At 39.6% G+C, this 23,929-nt stretch overlaps 1 protein-coding gene across 5 annotated transcripts in view; it reads right to left on the reverse strand.

Annotated features, from left to right (window-relative positions):
* Window positions 1–23,929, reverse strand: part of GRIP1 (glutamate receptor interacting protein 1) — a 305,207-nt gene that overhangs the window by 137,469 nt on the left and 143,809 nt on the right. Inside the window, exon 1 of one of the 5 annotated variants that reach the window (XM_010707876.4) lies at window positions 10,723–10,954. The exons of the other annotated variants lie outside the window; for them this stretch is intronic. Coding sequence (XP_010706178.1) covers window positions 10,723–10,777 — 55 coding nt within the window. The 5' untranslated portion in view covers window positions 10,778–10,954. Of the gene's footprint in view, window positions 1–10,722; window positions 10,955–23,929 lie in introns of those variants that run through there. 5 annotated transcript variants of the gene reach the window in all.

Raw genomic sequence — 23,929 nt, forward strand, 5'->3', positions numbered from 1 at the left:
CTGAGGCACTGAGACAGTTGCCCAGCAAGGCCTCCCTGGAAGCATTCAAGGCCAGGCTGGATGGAGCTTTGAGCTTTGGTTTAGTGGGAGGTGTCCTTGTTCACAGTAAGGATGTTGGAACTAGATGATTTTATAGGTCTCTTCCAACCCAAACTACTCTATTCTATTCTACTACCCTAAACTTCAGAATCTAGCATGTGATCATGAATATCACTGGCCTATGAAAGCCTTTCCCACTCTAACGACTAGCACTCAGCGCTATATTCCTTTTCTTTGCTGCCTACCTTGCCTTATTTTTTATTTTGAAAACAAAACAATGGAGTCTTTTTCCCAGAATCATCTCTCTGATATTTCCTTTTTATGCTGACACTGATAGCAGCCTTTCCTGTGAAAAGGATCAGAGGAAATTGCATTAACTTCATTGCTCTAAGACTAATTATGATTAAATGTAAGTGGAGAGGGAGCTCATTACAGTAATTTTTGGCTCCAGAGTAATTCCTGAGCAATACTTGAAGCAGAGAAACTTCTCAAGCAGTGAATGGCATTCAAACGGAAGCATAGTGGTGCTGGGTGGGACCTTCTGTGGGACAATTCAGTGGAAATTACCTGGCCCATTTCTTCCTAGGCAGCTATCCATCATCTTTCAGGAGCATCAAGAGCAATTCCGACTAGACAAAAAAAGACTGGATTCTTTTATTCACAAAGGCTATTTAGCTACTGGGCTCTGAACTTTCCTGAACACAGAATCATCTGAAGTAAAAAACACCATGTACTGGTATATTTTTCCTCTTCATATACCTGACATGAAAAAATATAAAAAAATCTTTCTTCTTGACATAACCAACTGTACAATTCTGTATTTTAAAAGCAAATGCAGCAGAAAGAGAAATCTGTTAAATTAACATCAAAGTTGCCTATATGCACTTGGTGTCCCATGGATGCACTTCAGTCACCTTTTTTGCTCCCTAAGGCTTCATCTGCACTACTGACAAACTCAGCCATTGCTTCTGCACACTGACCTGGAGTTCTCAAGCTGACATATGCACAACACCACCATGCAAAACACTTCAAAATGCTACACAGTCCTTCTGGCTAATGCTAGAATAAAGAAGACCCAACCTCCTCTGCTGTCCAGTGACAGAAATCATTAAAAAATTTAAAGTTCCTAAACTGCGGGGGAACTGTGAAAACGAAATAGCCTGGATTCCCTTCTTATGACCTTTGTGACCTCTTCTGTCTATCTGCTTATTTGCAAATGTACAGGTGTTTCGTTTGACAGCCAGAATAAAACACAACAAAATATAACAAAAAGAAGTGCAGAACAACACAGGAGATCTGAAATGTGCACTTGAAGTTAAACTGATTGGCTAGAACCATTAAATACCATTTGACTTATGGCTTAAATTGAGAAGCATTTCAGATTTCTTTAAGACAGTAACAAAGCTGCGTCTGAGTATATTGTATTGCATCACAACCCAAACAGTCCAAGCTCTCAGTTTGTGTAAATTGTGAAGGCGTAAGTCCTATGAAGAATAAGGACAAACAAATCATGTTTTTGTAGGGACTAAGTGAAAAGAGGCTGTAGATTACAGTGGACAAAGAAAATCTCCACGCAGAGATGCAATGAAGAGAAGTCAGCCTTACTCCCTCAGGCTAATGCTACTACTCAGTGCAGCTGTCAGCCAACACAGAGCAGCTGTGATGCAACATTACATGGCATATGTGCCTAAGATTTGAATTTGTAGAATCTCCAGCTGCTGGTGGTTTGATGGCCTTACCCAAACTACCCTGACATAGACCACATCAGAAGCATAGAAGAGGGAATTGCGTTCTTCTACAAAGAAAGCTTCCAAGCTTCTCAAGATGTAACTTGACTTCCACTTGCTTCTGCTTGCACTTGGAAGGGCTCCCTGCTGCCTTGAGAGTTCCATAATATTACATAGAAGTGGCAGCCAGACACTTCTAGACCTGTATTACACAGCTCTAGAGTGACAGTGGAGACAAGATGTACCTGGACAATCTTCTGGTCTGCTAAACATCCCAGGAAACTCCTCAGCAAGTTCCACCTTCCTCCCTCACCAAAATCACACTTCTCTGTGACACTTGAAAACTGATAAAATAAAACTTTACATAGAATTTTTTCTCTAATCCTTTTTTTTTTTTTTTGAGAAAATAATTATTTTCAACATTTATGTTTGTTTCTTTTTGAAGTACACAATTTATTTGCAAGAATTTTTTGGTCTGTTTTCTCCCAATTACTAACTCAATGTAGGTCAGTGGAACAAGGACTGTTGATAATTTGTTCATCAAAATGGACTCCTAATGCACAGGTGCTGCAACAACATCAAAATATCTTTGGGCTACACAAATTTATGTACATGTACACAAGCATGTTACTGAAGGACAAAAACATTCACTCTGTCTTGAGAAAACTTAAAATACATACTCAAAAGCTTCCCTCCTTTTGACTGCTGAGGAGAAGACAGTGATATATCAACTAAAGTCTCACAATGTGAAATGAAATTTCACCTTGTTATTGATGACTGGCTGTGATATACAGAACCACCCTATATACCCCTAATACCTACTCAAAGCTTCACTGGTCTCCAACTCGCAACACGCGCTTGATGTAGGAAAAAGAAATCTAGATATCAGAAATGTTTTCTATCAGGGTTTCAGAGCTGTTGAATTCTAGCTCATTAAACTGTAGTTTTTTCCTTCAGAAGTATTGGGGATTTAAATTGTATTTTATTGGTAACATTGACCAACACACTATGGTAAGTTTGAATAGTTGGTATTTCTTTGCCAAACATCTTTCCCTGTTCAACAGAGAAGCTAAGGCACAGTAAGCCTAGTAGATGATACCTTATTTCCAGAAGCATTTTTTCCTGACAAAAACTATATCTAGTCTTTTTAACCACTATGGAGCAACTTTTCTGCTACAAATAAGGAAGCCTCTTTTTTGACTGAAGACACCATTCCCAAAAGCATTAATAAAAACTATGATAAGTAGTTCAAGGGATGGGAGGTAGAGGTTGCAATGGAGTCTTACATAACTGCCCCTCTGAAACCTGAATGTCTTCCCTTAGGCTGAAGCTTTCTTTCAGCCTTTGCCCTGGGCTGAATATGTTGAAGCTAAAGTCTTAAAAGGCTCCTAAATATTTGAGGAGTGATAGTCTACAACAACATTCCAAAAGAAGAACAGAGACAAAAAAAACAGGCATCTTTAAAACAGCCCCTCATACATTTGCAAGAAAAAGAGAATTACATAGTGCCTGTGGTAATGAGATGCATGAGGTCCCATCCACTTATACTCCTAATAATTCTGAAAGACTCTAATTTATATACTTGTACTTTCTTCCAAAGTTTCATTTTGCTCAAAACTCACATGAACTTAACACTTCTGGACAACCTTCTGGTGGTGTAACTCCCAGAGCACAAGGAGGGAGAAGCCCACCCCACTCTCACCACTTTGCCTGTACTTCCACCTGTTTACAAGGATGATATAAGCTGTACAGATGGAAAAAACCTCATCCTCTGACATGAAGAGCCTACAACCGAACTTTCCAGCACCAAAAGCATATCAGCACTGCCACAACAGTGGAGGGGAATCAAATACCAACAGAGCACAGCTCTCTGGAGTCACACTTGGGAGCTTATGAGTCTCTGCCCTCTGAAATCTGCTAGAACTATTTGAAAAAATGATGGCACTGAAGATGAAATCATCAAACATGTTCAGTGCACTTCTGAGTCGTTTCTTTACAGTCTCTCTATAGCAGCGTTGCTGCTCTAAACAACATTTGTGAAGCCACTCATGAGCCAGCACAGGGTTCCACCATCTACTGCTCAAATGGGTTGCTTGTGTTTATATTACAGCTGGATCCACTCATTAATAAACTACTTTTTGAATACCTTCAATTATTATTTGGAATATTTGGAAAGCCTAGAAACTGCCATATAATAATAGGTATATTTTTTTCATTTTCTTCAGAATATTTTTCTGAGAAGTTCAGCCACATCCATCACCCAGGTGGGGCCAAGGCACAAAGCCAAGGACACTTGCCAAACTCCTCCTGAAGGAGATCAGCAAGAAGAAGCCAAGAATTTGCGTGACTGACCCAATTCCTGCAAACCCAAACATGTTTGGAAAAATACTCAGACCATCTCCACTTCTTATACATGGAACAGATGTCATAGATGTCATATCAAATATCAGCTGCAAATATCTGATACATATCAGATAGCTAACGGGCTCTTATCATCTCTTTTTATAATTGGTTGGGGCTTTCTTTTCACATCTCACAGGCATCTACATGCAATTATGTCAGCTTATCTAAAAGAGAGAATTTCTCCCCAGAGCTTCTGCCACACACGTCCCCAGACCATCGGGACTGCAGCAGTGCTACTACTGTAAGTAACATGTGCTTGGTTTGGGAAGTAATTTTATGGCTGTCTTTTCCGTCAGAGTTTCTCACAGATTGGTTAGTATGCTGCTGTACTTTAGATCATCCTGAATAATTAATAAACAGTTTGCCATTTCCTGAATATATTAGCAGTGAAGAAATATTGCTTGAACTTGTGAACTGCCATCAGCTTGCTGAAGAAAACCTTTTTTTCTCCCTTCTCCTTGTAATTGCACGTTCAAAGAATTCTTTTGAACAAAAAGACAATATTGCAAACAACCAGTACTCATTAAATGTAATAAAATTGGTTCTTTTGTTCTACACATACACTGCACTGGAAAAACTCAACAGCAATTACAAAAGAAACATCTTAAAAATTAATCTCTTCCCCTTTCCTTCAGAGATCATAATGAAGAGACTTATCCTTTCAAAGCATCTTCAAAACAATCCTGGCTAAAGGCACTCTCAAATGCAAATAAAAAATAGGACGGGTGAAAAATCTACAAGGGAAACAATCACGCAGCCTGCTCTGCTCCATCAAAGCCTCTATCCAACTCCAGCAACCACAACTGCACTGACGCAGGAAAAGGAGCAAGGAGGCCTGGCTTTTACCCAAGACTGCCGCTGACCTGCGTGTCACGTGGATACCGTTTGCCTTTTCTTATCTGAAAAACAGTCTTTCAATAGAAAAAACTGAAGTCCAAGTTTTGTCGTTGTTGTTGTTTTCAACTTGACTCTAAATACTAAGAGAGACATCATCAACAAAATTTCTCTTACTGACAGACTTTGCTTCCCCTCTGTCTCCTTCTGCAGCTGATAGTGCATCGCTGAGGATGGGCTGAGATGCTGGAGCTGAGCTGGCCCTGAAGTTCCCCACATGTGAGCAGACATGAAAGCTTCCAGATTTTGCTTTCACTCTTTATTCTTTTTACACAGTTTGTTGACTCAGTCAGAACAAACACAGAAGGCACTTTTAGAAACACAATGGAAGAAAATTTGAAATGGAGACAACATGGATAAGCATTAAAAAAACACATTTCCAAAACCCCAGCTGAATGTATAAAGCTACCAAATCTATACTTACTTCCAATTTACAGAACTTCTCAGCACATTTAAGTTTTCCACATTTTCTGAACTAATTCTAGAAAGATATGGAACAAAACCATATTCAAAAGTCCTTACAGATATTGATACTTGTGATTCATTCAATGCAAGCTATTGACTTAATGTTATTACTGTGAACCCGTATTTTTAAATGTCACGCTATTACAATAAGAGACCACATAGTTCAGATTGCTATTAAAAACAATGTACAGGCTGGTAATTTGCTGTCACAACTAGTGTATCTTGGTTCTCTGGAACACTAAAAAGTTAGTAAAAAGATACTACACAACTACCTTTTTAAGTCCCTAGCATCATTTTAATTTAAGCTTTAAAAAGAAGTTCTGAGTTTGTTCTCCCTGTAGTTGCTTGTGCACAAAACATATTCTAACCCAAACCCAGTTGGTTACCTTCAGAATTCATCCTTCAATGCCTTAAGTCAGTTTTTACATAACTGATCATCTTGTAAATCGAAGCACACCATCCTGCCTTTTGGGCTGCTTTATCTCACTGTACTGGAAACACATTGGGAGCATAAAAATCTATGTCTGCCGAAAGGATCTGTATGTGCAGAGGGTGATAATTCATCTTGAAGATGCAGTATAAAGCTGTGCTGGCTGAAAGGCAGACCACTCAGCTCCTTATACTGCAAGCTATGTAACAGCAGCTGACATCTTTATCAGTGCTCTCATACAGTTTCCATTATAATAATATCCAGAATAACTTCACTGATCTGAGTACTTTAAAAAAATGCATTCCTGCCTCTAACAGGAGACACTTTTCTTTAAGCAACTTTAAGCAGTAGACAGATTGAGGAACAGAGCTTCCTAAATGACCTGTTCTTGGGCATAATAAAGGAAAAGCCAAACTTGTCCACACATAAATTAATGACAGCCAAGACTTCGTAATGCACTGCTTGAAAGGCAATTTTAAAACTATAAAGTGGCTAATTTAGCTGTAAACCTGACTGGCTTACATATTTCTGCAACTTTTTACTATTGTACTACACTGTTATACTTAATTACTGTAAATCGTGCAATTTTGATTTACCACATATATTCAATGTAAGTGATTACCACAGACTCTTCAGTATGCATAGCATACTGTTCAGCATCCGAGGTAATAGAGAATTAATTTTGGGGGGAAAAAAAAAAACATTCCACAATTCCAGCAGCTATACTAAGAGAAGATGCGTGGTTGTGCTCACGACTTAAAATTGGCATTCCTTATATTTCACTGGTTTAAGGATAAGCTACCATTCTCCCTCTGTCCAATATTTTTCATAAGCAGATCTACTAAAATGGCTACTACCTCATAATCTTAATATAGCTTTTGGCTTACCTTGCTCTTTTGGGATGGGAAAGAGACAAAAAAGAATGAAAGAACATATACTAATTGAAAAAAAACCCTCACTGCAAACCTTAGTAGTATGATAGAGAAGATACCTTTTCTCTTCAGAACCACTTAACCACTTCTACTTTAACGTTGCTTAATATGTACACATATGTTATCTCCAAATAGTTAATCTCCATGCAGATATTACCTATAATCTCCATATTATCTCCATATAGATAATCACTACTAAAAAAGAGACCAAGCCAACAGCAGTTCATCTCAAAGGTAAAAGTATCGCAGATTTAGGCATGAAGGAGAATAAGTAACAGCAGCGCAAACTCCCATTCACCATAAACATTTTAACTATAAAAAAGAAATCTCATAACTGAAAAGTAGCATAGAAACATCACAGTAGTGCAGAAAATGGATTGTTTGTTTGTTAAGCAGATAGACTAGATCTAAATTCAATCACATCTTAGCACATATGTGATAATTGTCTCACACAGTATTCTTCTTGAAAATTACATCAACAAATTAAACTTCTCCACAAGTGCTTGTTAATAGATACAAATATGGAGCTTCACCTAACATATCATTTCATTACTGAAAATGTACTGAGCTTCAAAGTAATGGCTCACAAAACTGAGGTACTGAAAAAAGTACACATTAAGGGAAGTAATCTCTCAGTGTTTTAAATTTTCTGGATAAACCACTATTGTGTACTCCTGCCACATATTTTTTCCCTAAGAAGGGGAAGATGATGCAACAGAAATATGGGAAGAGATCTGATGCACAGCAACCTCAGCAGAGACAGTAGTCCTTGTAACCAAAGGGACAACACAACACAGGCCTGTGGTGGTGGGGAAGAAGGATCAAGAAGGAAACCAGTGACATTTATTCACTGGAAAATAGCGAGGAAAAAAATGAAGCAGGCTTTAAGTATGGCTGCAGACCAGCTGACTTTGAATGGAAGGGGTTGCCTGATGAGGGGAAATCGAGAGCAGGGGAGTAGTGGCATGGTCAGCCCCGGTCTCCGTCATGCTGTGTAAGGCTGGCCCATGGAGAGCAATGTGGGGCAGGAGCTGAAGCAGCAGCTCCTCAGGTTGAGGCTGCCACTGAGGAAAGGAGGAGATGAAAACAGGGCTGAAGTAAGAAACTGCTGTGTTAAGGCTGTGCCGTTGTGTCTATGGCATCCCAGACTTGGTGCAGGTTTGAGGGCAGAGGGTGGAAGAAACAAAACGTTCACATCAATGTGATCTTGAAGACTGGGACCATAGAGGTCGGTGCTTTCACACTGAGGAGTCTGGCTCTCATGTCTACAGGAAGGAGAAGAAGCTGTGGGTCACAGGTCAGGTTTCAGAAAGTGCTGTAGTGCTCATAGCTATGGGGTATTTCTGCTTTGGAATTCACTCAGCACAATTCAAGACACTATTTTCAGAGATCTTTAAATTAAAAATTAAGCATGTGGAACAATCCAAAGAGACACAGCTCTGCCTTTTCCTTTGAAAGGTTAAGATGAAGCACAGGAAGAGAGGAGTGTAATTGTTGTAAAACACAATATTGCCTGAACATCTCCCTGTTGGGAAGAATTGCTTTTGGAGAGTCTCCAGCTGCCCAGATGAGACTTTTCAGTTTACATCCTTATCTTCTGAAAGAACAAGAAATGAAGTTGCAAGTTTACTTCATCAAGACAGGCATGAAAAATGACATGCACAATAAATGAAAGCAGATATTTCATCTTTTTGATGTACAATTAACTGCATATATAACTTTTGTTAAAAACATAAGACTTAATAAGTATCCTACTGCTTATCTATTTATTTTCCCTGTGGCAGGAACTGAAAGATAGCAAAGAATTGTTCGGGGCAACTGCACAAAAGTACAGGATTTGCCTAAATGAAAAGACACCAGCAGATACAAGCTGGGGGGAAAGTACTGAGGGAGAACACTAAAGCAAGGAAGAGCACCTTCAGAGTAAATCCCAAGATGAGGAAGGAAGGGGTTCTCCCAGTTGATAAGGAGATGGCAGGCTGTAGGCAAGAGAGTTCCTCCACGCTAACAATGCAAAAGTCCAACACTGTCCATTGATATCCTGACTACATTAAGCAGTGCCTGGCTGAAGCCTGAGATGCAAAAGCCAAGGCATGCAGAGGAGTTCTCCAAAAGAACAAAGGTTTTTCTCAAAATGGTGAAAATTCAGGCAGCTGTCAATTAAGACAATTTAGATCTGGCATGCTTTAAGCTTACAAAAGAATATATGAACATTGCCTGAGATTGTTTGGGGTTTGTATGGACTATTAGTAGTAAGGCAAGCATAAGGCAAACTTCTAATGCAAAAAATTTCAATGGTACCCCACCATCCTTCAGGAGTGGGAGGATTGAGGAGTCTCAAAGGACTTTAAGATCATTTCAAAGGGAAAAACCACCAGCCTGAGTTCTGCTGAATGATGGAAGTGTGAAAGAATTAAGATGGATATAATGTAGAGGAATATTGATTATTCCAGGGAAACTGTATCTAAGTGGAGAAACAACTCTCATCAGTGAGAAAGTAAATTAAAGTCCACATCTGTCTTATACAGACATCAGATTCCTCTCCTTGAATCAAGAAAAGAAAAACGCTTACTTGCAGCTTGATAAATGTATAATAAAACTATCAGAATAGAAACATCCATAACGTGTGAGGAAAAAGAGACATTAGCCAGCGCAGATTTGAAAGAGGAACAAATCTACAGAGGAAGGGATGATTAATAAATATTTTATATCATGTTTTCAACGATATCGTGGCCCCATACAGCAATCTAAAGAGCAGGAAATGCATTATACAAATTTGATTAATATATTCTTCTCTTTTCCCATTACTGACCTCACTGTTATTAGCATGCTACTCTTTCATGCTTCTGTAAAATAAAATACTAATCGATTCTGAGCTATATTGATTAATACTCACAGGTTTCTGAATTTTCAAGCTAGGCTGATGCAAACAGTTTCTTTTACATATGGATGTGATTACAGCTGCACAGAAATGGGCACTGTTTTACAGTGGCAAAGCTAAAAACCAAAAGGTTCTGATTTGCAGACATAACGTTGCTACAATGTTTGAAGTTTATAAGCACATGGAAGAAAAAAAAAAAAGCAAAACCTCCAAACAAACAATATTACCTTTTTAAACAGAGGAGGAAAGGATTATGTACTTTAAAATAGTTATTTTTAAAAATTCTCTTATTTCTGAAGAGGTAAAGGTTTTTAGAGAGCTGCTCCAATAATCATTTGGGACTCACAGTGAGATTCAAGGAGTATTTTAAAGTTCTGAATGATAAAACTGGAGAGGACAAAGATTTACAGTAACAGCAAACATACACTACTAAACAGGCAAATTAACTTCCTAAGCGTGACCTGCTGGTGCAGCCCTGAAGAAACCACGCACTGTGCTATTTGTACCTCATCTCATGCAACATTTTTTGGCTCGGTGTACATAGAAATAGCTCAGGAAAGACACGAAATGACAGAAAGTCATCCTGGATATAGGTCTTGAATTCCACTGCTAGTTGTTCAAGGTAAGACAGAGCATGCACCAAGGCATTAGAGACTCCTCTGAGAGGTTAGTAGAAATAGAAAACAATTACATCCCATAATAACTTCAGCACTCGTCTTAGGGAAAAAAGAGAGAAGAGAGAAAACATGAACCCATTCTGCTGACAGGAACACAGCATGGGACATTTGAGGATTTCAGCTGAAAGAGCTCCTGCACCTCACCATATCCGGAGTTCTTTGTTGCCTGACAGTAAATTGTAAAGACAGTCATATTAAAAAGTACAAACATTAGGCTGTGTTGCTGGAAGGCTACACCAGAGCCACCGAACGAATAACAAGGAAAGCACGTTACCTTTAGTAAGTCTCCTCAGAATTTGGCAGCGGCACTTGAAAGAGACAGCTATCATTCTTGCTCGCTGCCTTCCCTGGCACAGCGCACGCGGGGCTCTGCTCTGCTGAATGCAGCAGCAGCAGCGTATGAATTTCTCACGCACATACCAGGAGAAAGGTAGCCCCAGCGGGGAGTGACAGAGCTTAATTCCTCCTGGTTGATGCACAGATCAGCCCAGTGGCATCCGGCACGGCTGTGCCGCTCGCCGCAACCACCGCCACCACCTGCACAGCGAGCTCCCTGCCTGACACAGCAGCATTGCTCTAAAAGCTACAGAGCATCCCGCTGCACACAACACTGGGATCACTGGGAGCTGATTCTCGTGTTCCCCTCCATGTGCAGAGTCGTGGGGATCTGTGCCAGGCAAAGGGCCACAGATTTCAGCAGATGTGGCAGATTTTCCATTTTCTCATATCTGTCAGCGCCCTCACAGTTGCCTCTGAGTAAACAGGGGAAAATCCCTAGAAATCCTAGATCCGAGCAAGAAGGAACCTATTTAACGTGGAAAATATTCTGATCAATGCACACTAAAGATACAGTCTTGCAGATGAGAAGAAAAAAAAAAAAGGCTTTTTTTATCACCAGAACACCTTTTTGACGGTCATAGAGAAGTATATTAGAACAGCTGAAGCATGGATCGCAGGAAGAGGGAGAGAGCAGAGGGAAAATGATGAATTATTGTGTGGAGGCAGGACCGTGAGGCATTTGATCGCACCAAAATAAATAAAATGCTGCTGCACAGAAAGCATACCGTGAATCAGGTCTTTCCCTGTTCCTAGAGAACACACCAGCTTTTAGTGCACCTTCAAATTTATTTTGTAATTAATTGCACCAAACATTGCACCATTTGTAACATGCTGAAAGATTTCTTCAGCCCACCTGGAGCTTTACATTCTCCAACATCTACCCAGACAGCAAATTAACCTGCCTTCAACAATTCATTCCAAAAATAATGAAGTGGAACGCACAGCTTAAGTGAGAGTTCCATCCCATCGTTACTCATGGACCAAAATCCTCATTGATTCTAAAAACAAAGCAAACAAACCAAAAGAAGCCGTGTACTCAGCTCAGATTCATGCACAAAATCCAAGTGCCTGATCAGGTAATTTCCTTTAAAATAACCAATAATTATTTGTTCGCCAAGACTTCTGTTTCATGTGAGCGATACACTTAACACCATGTTCATATGCTTTCTGTCCCGTTCAGTTGCCTCCGTTTCAAAACTGGACAGTTTATTTCCTGACATCTTTTATCCCTCGCTCTATTTAATACCATCACCTTGTGTTAGGGTGCACATTTTCTGCTGTCAGCTGTCGACAGCCAGCAGCAGCACAGGGCTGTTCCATACTCAGAGCAGCTCCTTGCTCCCTGCCTGGGCTGCACAGCACCAGCAGCTCCACTCTCAGTGTTCTCCTACGAACAATTACAGTAATTGTTTTCCTTATTTTTGTTTTATTGGTTATAGCAGCAGACGTATTTCAAAGGTAAAGGTGAGACATTCCATCAGCACAATTGCAATTGCCTAGATAGGCCCAGTGAAAATTGATTTCATTTTGTTGTCATTAAAACCAGATAGGGGTAATCGAGTTATTTGTTCTCCAACCTTGTTATCACTTCTCATGGTGCCCCTTGTGCCAAGCAGCTGCGAAATCCAACCAGCGTGAAAATCAGATGCACCTGCAGTGTGGGCTGGTGGCTCTGGCCCCGTATTGCAGCCCCATAACACAGCCCTGCTGCTGCAGGATGGACTGGGCAAGCAACAGCAGTGAGAACAGGGGAGGAGGTGGAGGTGTAAACCAGTGTAATTCAGAAGGCCAAGAAGAAAATGGAAAAGCTTGGACTACCACACAGGAAGAGGAAGAAGAGATGTGTATTCTTATCCTCTCCATAAGGATGAGCCAAGAAAAGAGCAAGTGGCTCACTCTGCCTGCATCATCAACATACTTCTTGAAGAGAAACTGCCACCATTACTTCTTGCTACTTCCCGCTCAGGTACCAGGACTTAACACAATGAATACCACTAACTCCCAAAACCTGTTTCCTGTATTTTTTTTCTGTGCTAAAGTTGATACAATGACAAAGCTACGACCTCAGCACACAGCCTCTCTCGCAGCTCTTTCAGGTTTCTGATGCAGAAGCAGTTCTGAACCCACCGCACCCCCTCTGCAGGCCAGCTTCTGTATTACTGCCTTTTTCACCTGCCAGATGCCTGACCCGATGCCATGAATCAACCCTTTAAACAGCTCCTTTTAGCTCAAGAGTAACCAGAAGTTATTGCAAGATGGTACTCAGTTGCCCTAACATTTGTTGATTTTTCCCAGACAGCACAGATGAGGAAGACTATGTGATGTTGGACCCGTAGGGCCTACACCAGGCCCACGGGTTTCCACCTCTTCGGAAGCCAAGCCTGCAAACACCTGCCAGCAGCCTCCAGGAACCCGCAGAGCTCCTCCTGCCCTAAGGAAAAAGGCATCTTCAGAGAGCAGCTCTCAGCTTGAGAACCCATAGAACTCCAGAATATCACAAGTTGGAGGGGAGCTACAAGTATCAAGTTTAACTCCCGGTTCCATGCAGAACCACCCTAAATTCAAACCATACTTCTAAAAGCATCATCCAAACACTTCTTGAACTTCCTCAAGGACCTCCCAAAATAAGCTATTATTTTTGTTCTTTCACCTAGAAAATTATTTAATGTGAGATCACAGCCTATTTCCACTTTGGTCTTTTCTCCTTCAGAGCGCAATTTTGAGATCCTTGAGAATTTCAGCTGTGAAGAGAACGGCAAGAGGTTGCACCTACGCTGTGAGAAAGAAATTGCTCACTGCTTGCCTTTGTGATGCCGTGACCTATGCTGCTTCAGCCTCCTCAGCATAGGAGGTGAAAGAGGGCACATCCATAGAACTAGACAGTCACAAGGGACACGCTTCATGCAGGAGGAATTTCAAGCTTCTGCATAAATACTGAGCTCAAATCTGATTATTTAAATATGCATAAAACTATAGAAACAATACAGAAATTGTGACACGTACACTAAAACAGCTGCAGACCTGGTCAGATAAGGTTTACTAACAGAGAAAAGATGTGGTCCTTGATCCAAAAAGCTTATTATATTGTTTACTACTGCTTCTAGATTAGTGACACATATGTTAAATAGCCTATAAAACACAGCAATAGCTACTTGCAACCAAGTCAATATGGTTTTTTTTGCTCATGCTTCTTTAGACAGTTTTTCCATCCTTACCAAAGGAGGTCACGTGCAGATTTGAGTTCCTCAAGATTTCATAACATAAAGATTTTCAAGTAAACATAACATAAAGTACTTCAAGTATAACACTGAATGTAACAATATATTGTATTTACTATAGGTTTTTTCCTATCTTTTGTTAGTTCAAGAAGAGTAATCCAGTTATAGGAAAAAGCTCTTAAATATTCACTCATGGTTTTACCGTTTGCTTGCAGTTTCAATCATGAGGATTGCCAGAATTGTACTCCTGAAGTCTCCTCAGGACTCCTGAAGTCCTGATTCTGAAATTATTTTAAGTACATCTCATGTATTCTTAATTGTCCAGGTTTGTTGTTGTTAGGGTTGTTTTTTTTTTAAACCAAATTAAGGATTTTGTTGGACTTTTCAAATGTCAGTATTTTATGGGATATCAGTCATTCAGTTCTAGAGATGGACTTAGCTGGTCGCTTAGGAGGAAGAAGGAAGGGGGAAGGTATGTTGGGGGGAAAGGTAGCAACATAATAGGGAAATCAAAAACCTCTGAGCATACTGAAAACTTACTTATATTCCTCACAGCACAGGTAAAAGTCTTTACTAATTACATCTCTTCCTTATTTATTACTGAGCTTCAAAATTTGCTACTATTTTCTCAAGGTTTATTGCAAAAAATCTCTTTTTTCATTTCAATCCTTTTGGACAGCAACATATATTTGTGCCACTTTTACTGCTGCACTCATTCCTTTCTTTAGCAGACCATAAGGTTATTTATAAGCTCTAGGATATATATTATACACAAATGTTTTCTCAACTGAATTTATATTCATAAGTACTCAGTAGAAGGTCACTAGATGAAAGAAGCTTATTTCTCTATGATAAGACAGACAGTATAATATTCAGCTTTTATTTAACAACATCTTCTGGCTGAGATCTACCAGATCATATTAGCCTTAAAGAATGACTCAAAGAGAAAAAGATCTATTGAGCTCTCCAGTAGGATACAAGAAGAAAAAAAAAAAAAAAAATCATTACAAAAGTTATCTGAATTAAATTTAAAAAAATCACCTTTATGCAGCGTGAGACTTAGATGCACTCACTATACATCTCTGAAAATACAGAATTCTATCAAGAACATAAATTCTGCAGGATAGCAACTTCTGTTCTCAAAAAAAAAAAAAAAAATTAAGTTGCAAAAAATGTTTGGTTTTTTTTTATTCAGGAAATTTAGGTCCAGTAATTACACCTTTCCTATTCAATGGAATACAAACCTAGGATATATGTCTTGCTAAGGTTCCACTACACACTCCATGAAATATGTCTTTTCACACACTGACTGAGCAAAAACCAGTGACATCCTTCCCCACATTTTTACTTTACAGGCAGTTTTCTCCCGTGAGCTGCCACTATTGTTTTTGGATGTTGCACACTCATATTTTCTTTATGGGTCAAGCTTTTATGTCACCGTCATGAGGACAACGCACTGCACTGATGGAGTACCTCTGATGGTCAAAGCCATGGATACACACCAAGGACTCCTTTGAGAAAGCCGACATGGTGGGTTCAATGAAGTCAAGCATGTACTCAGAATACACCCTCAATAAAACATTACAGCAACTGTGAAGATGTACAGGTATAAAACATTTAACGTATCGGGAAGAAACAAAGTAGTTTGAAATCTGAATTCACGATAGCTTTATACAACTGAATATCTTGCTCCATCATTTTAAAAGATACCACTGGCACCAACCATATCACTCAAATGAAAAGTCAAATTTTTATGCAAAAAGAGAATTAATTTAGTTCTGAAAATAACAAATGTCCAGATAGATGCTTCTGTTCTGAAAACTGAAGTGTTTCCTCTACTACATTTTATGCATTCTTATATCAATCAAGAACTAGCAATAAAGAATCTCAACTTTAACAAAACAAAATTTGACCATTTTTCATCTCAAAGATAAGAAACGTATTCCCATGCAGCAGCAGATCCAGTCAATCAAGTGTTTTGCAATGGATGCTGTTTCATTACAAAGACTCCACTTTGCTACACAGTGAGAAAATAAAAAGGAAAGAGCAATAAATCATCCTGTAGTTTCCCAGTGCTCACATTATCAACAAAGACAATTTGTCACCTTCGCATAATTTGGAGAGTATTTCAAATTTACATTTTTATTAAATCAACTACAGGTACTTGCAACAGTGTTGGACAACTTCCCACAGACATTGCAGCAGAAGGTCTTACGGATCATTAAAAATAGTAAAATGTGTGCTGGCTTCAGAGGGCCATTGCTGGAGAGCACTTCATGCAAAGCATGGAGGTAAGTACACTGGAAGTGTTAATAGATGATGAGAAAAAAATCTGCTAAGGATCTGACTTAAGGCCCAAGCACCACTGCTGTGGCATAATGTGGTAACCTGATTGGCCATGAAAAGATTCATTAAAAAAAAAATAAAAAATCATTTTAGGTCTTTCTGGATAGAAAAGTCTTAGTTTCTCAGCTGCAGGCAATGTTAGCCGTTTTGGATCAGCAGGTACTAAAGAACTGGCTGTAGAATCAGTACTGCCACACTCCAGGATGGCTATTTACAACACAGTCAAATAAACACAATTTAATTCTTTAAAAAAGTCTGATTTAATGACATTCTATAAAATGTATAATGTAGCATTAAAGAAAACAAGACATACATATTTTCTATATGAAAATAACTCTCCAGTACACACTACCCTCTAGCGTAGAAAAGACAGCACAAGGAACAGCATTCTCTATGCTGTCCTTCACAGCAATCACAAAAATGCATTCAGTATTCACTAGTACACATGAATCACTGGCAAAAAAAATTAAAACTGTCCTTTCCAGTGAAACTGTGTTGATACTCAAAGGTTGAGAGCTGTCTCACAACAGAGACGCTGTCCTCAAAGGACCTCTGAGATGAATAGCCCAACTCTGGCTTTCTATTCCTAGTCTCATTTTGGTTGCTGGGAAAGCAGGCTGTTGAGCTTTTCTCAGGATTTCCTAGCTGCAAATCTTTGTTTAAAAATAATTAGGGACTTAAGAGAATTAAAAATATGAAGATACTGTGTGTATAGAAAAATGAGGATCTTTCAATAGCACAAGTACATTACAGTCTCTCAAAGGCAATTTCCAGCGTACCCTACAAAGTACTTGAGATTTAATTCAGAAAGATGCCTTTTCAATAAGCTGATGGTTTGTGAGCCATTTCAGATATAACTCCCTTTTCCAAAGTGTACACAAGTCGATGTATCATTTCTTTGATTTGACCTATGATGATGGAAAAGAGTTCTTTCTTTTGGAAACATTACTAAATATTTGTCCTTGTACCTTCTGAACTGACAGTTAAGAATAATTTTGCAAAATATAATGAGATAAACCACCAAGAATAGTCCGTGTGTCCTCCAAGCGGAAGAATTAGTGAAAGGAATAGGCATTAAAACTGCACTGCATTTTCTTGGCTGCTTGCAGATCTCATGGAGAGAAACAACCAATAATGACCCCGTTCAATGAACACAATCAGCCCAGCATGGGCTCCTGCCAGCAACATGCATATAATTACAGTCTCCGGGATTTAATGTAATCTCAGAACTAAAGGATGACTGTCTTACAAGCAGTTTCCACATGCTGCAGTACATGGTTAAGGACTCTTGTAATTACAAATTCTAGAAGGCTTTGTACTTTGTAGAGGCTTTTTCAATTAGTCAAAACGATGACCTTCCTATTGCTACATCAGTCTTTTAACGAAAGGCAGTTAAGCATTTCCTCAAAATTACCATACTGCAAGCAGCGACAAGCTCCTACACTTAGTAGAAAACAACTGTTTTTACTCTCATTAAAAAACAAAAACATTATAAGTCCACCGAAAACACTTGAACAAAAGTGGAACGATTATACTGCTCTCTAGCTACACAGCTTTCTTTCCATGTTTTTATTGACTTATTTAGCAGCCATGAAGTTGGAATATCACACTAGAAAATACAATGTGTATTTGGAGGGATGAGACCAGAATATAACACAAGGTCATTTAATCTCCCATAGGAGAATTTGGGTAATTAACTCAGAAAGTTAGCACGGGCTAGCCTTTATATTCAAGATATCGTCAAGAAGGATGAAAGTGAAAGATTACAGCTCTACAGATGCTGCACAAGAAGAGACAGCGCCGGCAGAGACAATAACCTGTGGCCCCCAAGTCATCCGGGCTTTGAAGTATGGATGGAAATATCAATTCACTGGTGCAATTGCATTCCTATCTATATGCAAGCTGCAAGAAGACATGGTAGCAGCTTCCTTTCCAAAAGAGAGTGAGTTTCTATACTGAAATTAGGCCGCATGCTGAATGTTTGTCTACGGTATGGGCAGCAGCCAGCCAGTTGGTACTGATCGCTGCACTTCCCCAAGTTATATCAAATGCCACCATATTTCATCCAAGCATCAGCTTTGGTGTGCCTGAAAACAAAGATAATGAACAATAAGGAAAAATTGATCAAGTATACAGGATAGGGAAAAACAAACAGGAAAAAAAAAAAAAAAAGGGAAAAAAAAAAGGATTTCCACTGTAAAAAATGGTGCTGACTCTTCTGACCATAACATGTTGGTCAGATAGAGTTGTTAACTTGCTAGCATGTTCTCATTTTACTCTAATCATCAAGTCTGGAAACCATTTTTCTCTGCCCAGCCAAGCCAGGGTACAAAATAACATCAGATACACAAGGAGGTACCAAACTAGAAGCAGACAAGTAGGTACTGAGCATTCTTTGGATGCAGTCTGACAATTCTGTAAGAGGAACAGTATGATGAGATCCTAGTGAAAACGTAGGCTCATGATACAACCTTGCATTTGTTGATGAATGCTACATTTTGATTTACTTAGCTGCAATATACTTGCATGCTACTATGTGTATCCCGGATTTCTGCTGCTTCCCAGCCAGCATTTTTTCATCCTATTACACAAAAACTGACTCCTTTAGAAATTTTGCCGTCTTCTGAGAACCAGCAATTGTTCACCATTGAAGGATAACAAAAACCACAGCCATCTGTTCCTGTAGTCTGGTTTAACACACAAGGACCATAGTAGACTTGGGGTGAAGGACGCTTTCCTGCCAACTGAAAAGAAGGACTTTTTATACCTCCCTGGGCCCTTCTATATCATGAACACGCTGTGCTGCCCTAGGATTACCTGGGAGCACCTTCCCAGTGCTTTGCTGTGCATGATAGCATTTTACAAGATTGGTGCCACATTCAGTAATGTCAGTGAGACAGAGACAGCTCTAAACTCTGTTTTTATTAAAAGATGCCCTGTGATTCATTGACCAAGATACCTCCACTGGCTTTGTGCTCTGATGCAAAATTTGTGATGAAAACCTGACTTTAGCTGACCTTAAATTGGAAACCTAAAACACAAACCAGGTCTTCTCCGGCATGTTCTAAAACAATGCACCAATTTGAGAAGGAGAGGTTTATATTAGGCATCAGGAGGAAATTCTTTACTCAGAGAGTGATGAGGTGCTGACACAGGCTGCCCAGAGAAGCTGTGGATGCCCCATCCCTGAAGGAGTTTGAGGACATGCTAGGTGGGACCCAGGGTGGCAACTCTGCCCACAGCAGGGGGTTGGAATTAGATGACCTGTGAGGTCTGTTCCAGCCCAAATCTTTCTATGATATCTCAAGTTTCTATGCAAACTCATTTATGTTTGGAGTCTGAGGAAGAGTGCCATAATGTTGTACATCAGCATATCACAGAATAGGGCCACTGTCATTGACACTTCTGTACAGCCTCTGGAGCCCAATCCTTTGTTTTAGGTGAATCTTGATTTTTACAACTGAACTAAACAGAACTGAGACACCTTGAATCACCAAATTAACTATAACCATCTAAAAGGTATTTAAACCTCTGATCTACAATCAAAAATAAATAATAAGAACTGAGATCTATAGAGATTGGTGCTCTGTTTCACTGCACTTTTACGTCATGCCAGGGACTGTTGCACCACACAACACAGCACACTTTGAATTCATCAGTCCAGCTTAAGGCTCAGAAATGAACTGAGTGAGTATAAGTGAATTCTGTGTTGCTGTGACCAGACTGTCTGGCAGTCAAACAAGAGCTGGTGTGGTTATCTCTCAATACTGCCCACTGTAAAAGTATCAGTGTGCATTACCATATACTTTCATCATAATTGTTCAGTGAAAAGTTACACAGTTTAGCCTGTGTGTCTGCTGTGACCTGGCTCATCCAAACCAACACGAGCATCCAAATACAATGTATAAGAAAAAAGAACACAGACCGTGCCTGCAGTACCAAGGAGAGTATCCTGGAATACAATGACTCTAAAACTGACAGAGTGGATTATAAAAGACGAGTAAGTGAATGGCAAGAGTGACAGCAGGCTTAATGAGATCTCTGTGTGTTGAAAGATTGAGGGCCAACGCAGACAAGATTGCTACCTGCCTTGTGTAAGAAAGCTTAAACTAGAACTCAACATGCAACTTCAACGTCTATGCTGGACACTTACTTGGCTTGGATTTTTTGTGTATTTGTTTTTTAAAGGCCGAAAAATAGGAAGCGTGCAAAGAGCACCAAGAGTGGTCTGAGCAATGCTTCGTGCAGTGAAAAGGTTGGCAAGTACAGTATCTTGTCCAAAGAGTTTAAACAGTGACTTGATTACGCAAAGCTGTTATAGAAGGATGTGTTGAGTGATGAAAAGTTTTCCATCAAGGAAGGGGAATAAAAACAGCTGGAACTCGCAACCAGTAAAACTCAAACTGATCACAACTTTCTCACAGGGAGATTGACTAACAGATAAAGTGGTCAAAATTGTTCCCAAGAGAGCCACTGTCTGCCTTTCTGGAATAAACATTTTACATCAGTTGTTGGACTTGATGCAACAATAACAGGATGGATGTTGCATCCTGCTTACATGGGGGGTAACCAAACATCCCACTTGCTTTTTCTTGCCTTAGAAAGTATATGAAGCAAAAGACGATATCACAAATGCAACCTGCTGCCCATAGCTACTTTACTGACTTTAAGCTACTTTAAACAAACTTCATTGAAAAACAGAGGGAAGTGCCTTGAGGTTATTTTCATCCTTAAAATACTAACCAGTTTTGCATGACTGTGAAAGCTATATAAATAAAATATTATTAAAATATAGGACTTACAGAGCTTTTTTTCTTTTTCAAGTGTTACTCATATACAAGTATTTTCATAATTAAAATTCCTAATTTGTTAGAAAAAACATCCCTAACCTTCCCTTTCTTCTCAAAATGCCAACATTTCAAGGCAGGCAGGCTGTTTTGTGTATCCAACTCCAACCTCACATATCCTGTCTCTTTTGCTGTGAAAGAAGAATTGGGATTCACAACAACAAAGAGGATAAGTGTATGTGCAAAGCAGCACAAAGCACGTTATTTACATCAAGAAAAGAGAATGTCTGTAATGGGCATGACTAAAAATAAATTATCACCATGTTTCGTTATCTGGAAACAGTTAACAAAACAAATGAAGGACAGGTTTCTAGACAAGAGGTTGAAGTATTTGTACCATAAGTCTCGAAAGTGAAAGGCAGATAACCTCAAGCTTGTTTCAGTGTCATTCCTCCATGGATGATCAGTGCTTTAGTGGTGTCACACTGCCATTTATCACATTTTTAATAGCTCCTTCTAAACGAAATATTCTTCAAAAACTTTGAGGCCTGGCCAGATAAAGTTAACACTTAAAATGATGTACACATACTTATCAGCTTTGGTGTTTTTTTATTGGTTGTTGTTGTTTTTTTTTTAAGTCAAAACCTACCGTCCTCTGAGGGAGAGATTACATGCATGAATTTTTTCAGATGGATTTTGTAAAAAGCAGAGGGATGCTGCAGTCAGCCATGGCCCAGGGGCAGCCAGCCTGCAGGAAAGAGGCCAGCAGAGCTGCATGAGGGCTGCCACCTCTGTTCCTTGGCCACATGCAGTAGTCTTCACCTTCATATTTCTGTACATCTCAGCAATGTTTTTTTTTAATGACTCAATCTATTCTCCCTCAATTTTGCACTCTTTTCCACAGTAATTCTGGCCTTGCAAAATCTTACTTAAAATTCGCTGGTATCCTCTGCAGCTCTGGGAGCTGAAGAGAGAGGCTCTCCTACTAATTATCAGTTGGAATAGTGCACACACATTTATCTTTTCTCATGACCCAGAGTCCTGAAATACATCTGCTGCTTTTTACTGAGCCTTTTCTGTTTGTTCTAGTATTTCAAGGAGAAAAGCAGCCACCGTTATTTTAATGGCCTCTAACAGGCCTCCAAGTGTAGGCTGTCACTTCCCTGTGCCTGTGACATGCTGTTTCTTAGTACAGCATCAGTAACTCCTTTGCGAGTGGCACCGCTATTACTGCAGAGCAAGATTAGCTGCTGTTTGCTCACACTTGCTGGTCTCTCTTGCAACGCTGCTTTTGCAGCTTTCCATTCATACTGTATCATCACATTTTCAATTATTTCCCCATAGATGTAGGAACATAGCAAGTCAAAAGGTGTTCTTCCGCATACTATATATTTCTACCTGTTTTATAGACTAAACACATCTCCACTCCTATTACTACACATACCTCTTTACCTAATTTTATCTGCTAATTTTATCAGCAGTTAGTGAGATCGCCTTTATTACCCCTGAGTGGATGTCTGGGGGTGTTTTCATCCAACCCCTTTTGAGATATTTCCTTTTGTTATATCATGAGTGTCTCAAACGTACCAAATTCCAAGGACTCACAAACAGCCCGAAGTATCGCATCAACAACTAGTACTTCTTCTATTAACTCTGTATTATTTTCTAAATGGTGGCAGAGCTTACTGTATGCAAATCTATGCTGCTTATTAACTTCAGCTGCATTATTGTCAAAAACTGAAATCCCTCTCTCTCTTTAATACTTAACTCAATATTTATTGCATTACTGAATTTTCACAGAAAGCAGTGCTGCGTTAAAGTGAAGAGAGCAGCAAAATGTACTTTTCTCTTCTCCCCTCTTCTTAAGTGTACCTATTAACATATTGCATGGTATGTACATAGCTTTCAGATCAAGCGTAAGGTCAGTCCCTACCTGCATGAGCACAAATAGGCTGCACTCTTGCTACCAGAGGACAAAAAGCACGTTCACAGCCTAAATCGAAAAGCTGCCAATAGCGTGAGGCTGAATTTCTTTGTATTTGTTCATGTGTCACAGCCTTTACGAAAACCGGCTTGTGCAGAAATTGGTGTAAAGTACTTGTTTTTTTTTCCTAATGTACATTTAAGTCTGCATCATGACAGCTGCTGCATTTCAGCAGGAAAACAGACCTGGTGCCACAAAGAGAAGGCTGTGCACAGATCCTCGCTATGAACTTACTTGGAAAGAGCTACATAAACCTAATTGATCAAAAGGGAGTCACAAAAGGATGAAATATTTTGCAGAGGCATATGCTAATGGTACTGCACCAACCTCCAAGACCCGCTGTCTTACAGAAAGGGTCCATAAAACTGTTGAGGTGATGGAAACACTCCCGAGCTGCTGCTTGGAATGCAGAGACGGGATGGTAACAGTACCATTTATTTATTTATTTTATAAATAAGGCAAGGAGAGAGGGGCCCTGGTGATTTAACAGGAAATTAGAAAGCTGGCCGATATAAATTCACCACCTATCACGGCTTTAACAGCCCAGGCTCCCTTCCCCCTTCGCCCCAGTCTAGATCTCTCAGCTTCATCTGAATGCTCACAGCACTGCTAATGAATAAAAATGGAAACAAATGTATGCAACAAATCACAGCGTGCGCCTCCACCAGCTCCCCCCTCTGATTCATCATACCCAGAACTTCATTCTGCTGCTACACATTAAAATCAATGTTCTGCCTCTTCATTATTGTCATTATTTCTCTTTCACTTCAGAAGTTTCTTTTCCTTGAGATTGCTGCCTGACCAGCT

This window comes from Meleagris gallopavo, chromosome 1 (assembly GCF_905368555.1).
Source record: "Meleagris gallopavo chromosome 1, MGAL_WU_HG_1.1, whole genome shotgun sequence".
NCBI classification, from domain to species: Eukaryota; Metazoa; Chordata; class Aves; order Galliformes; family Phasianidae; genus Meleagris; species Meleagris gallopavo.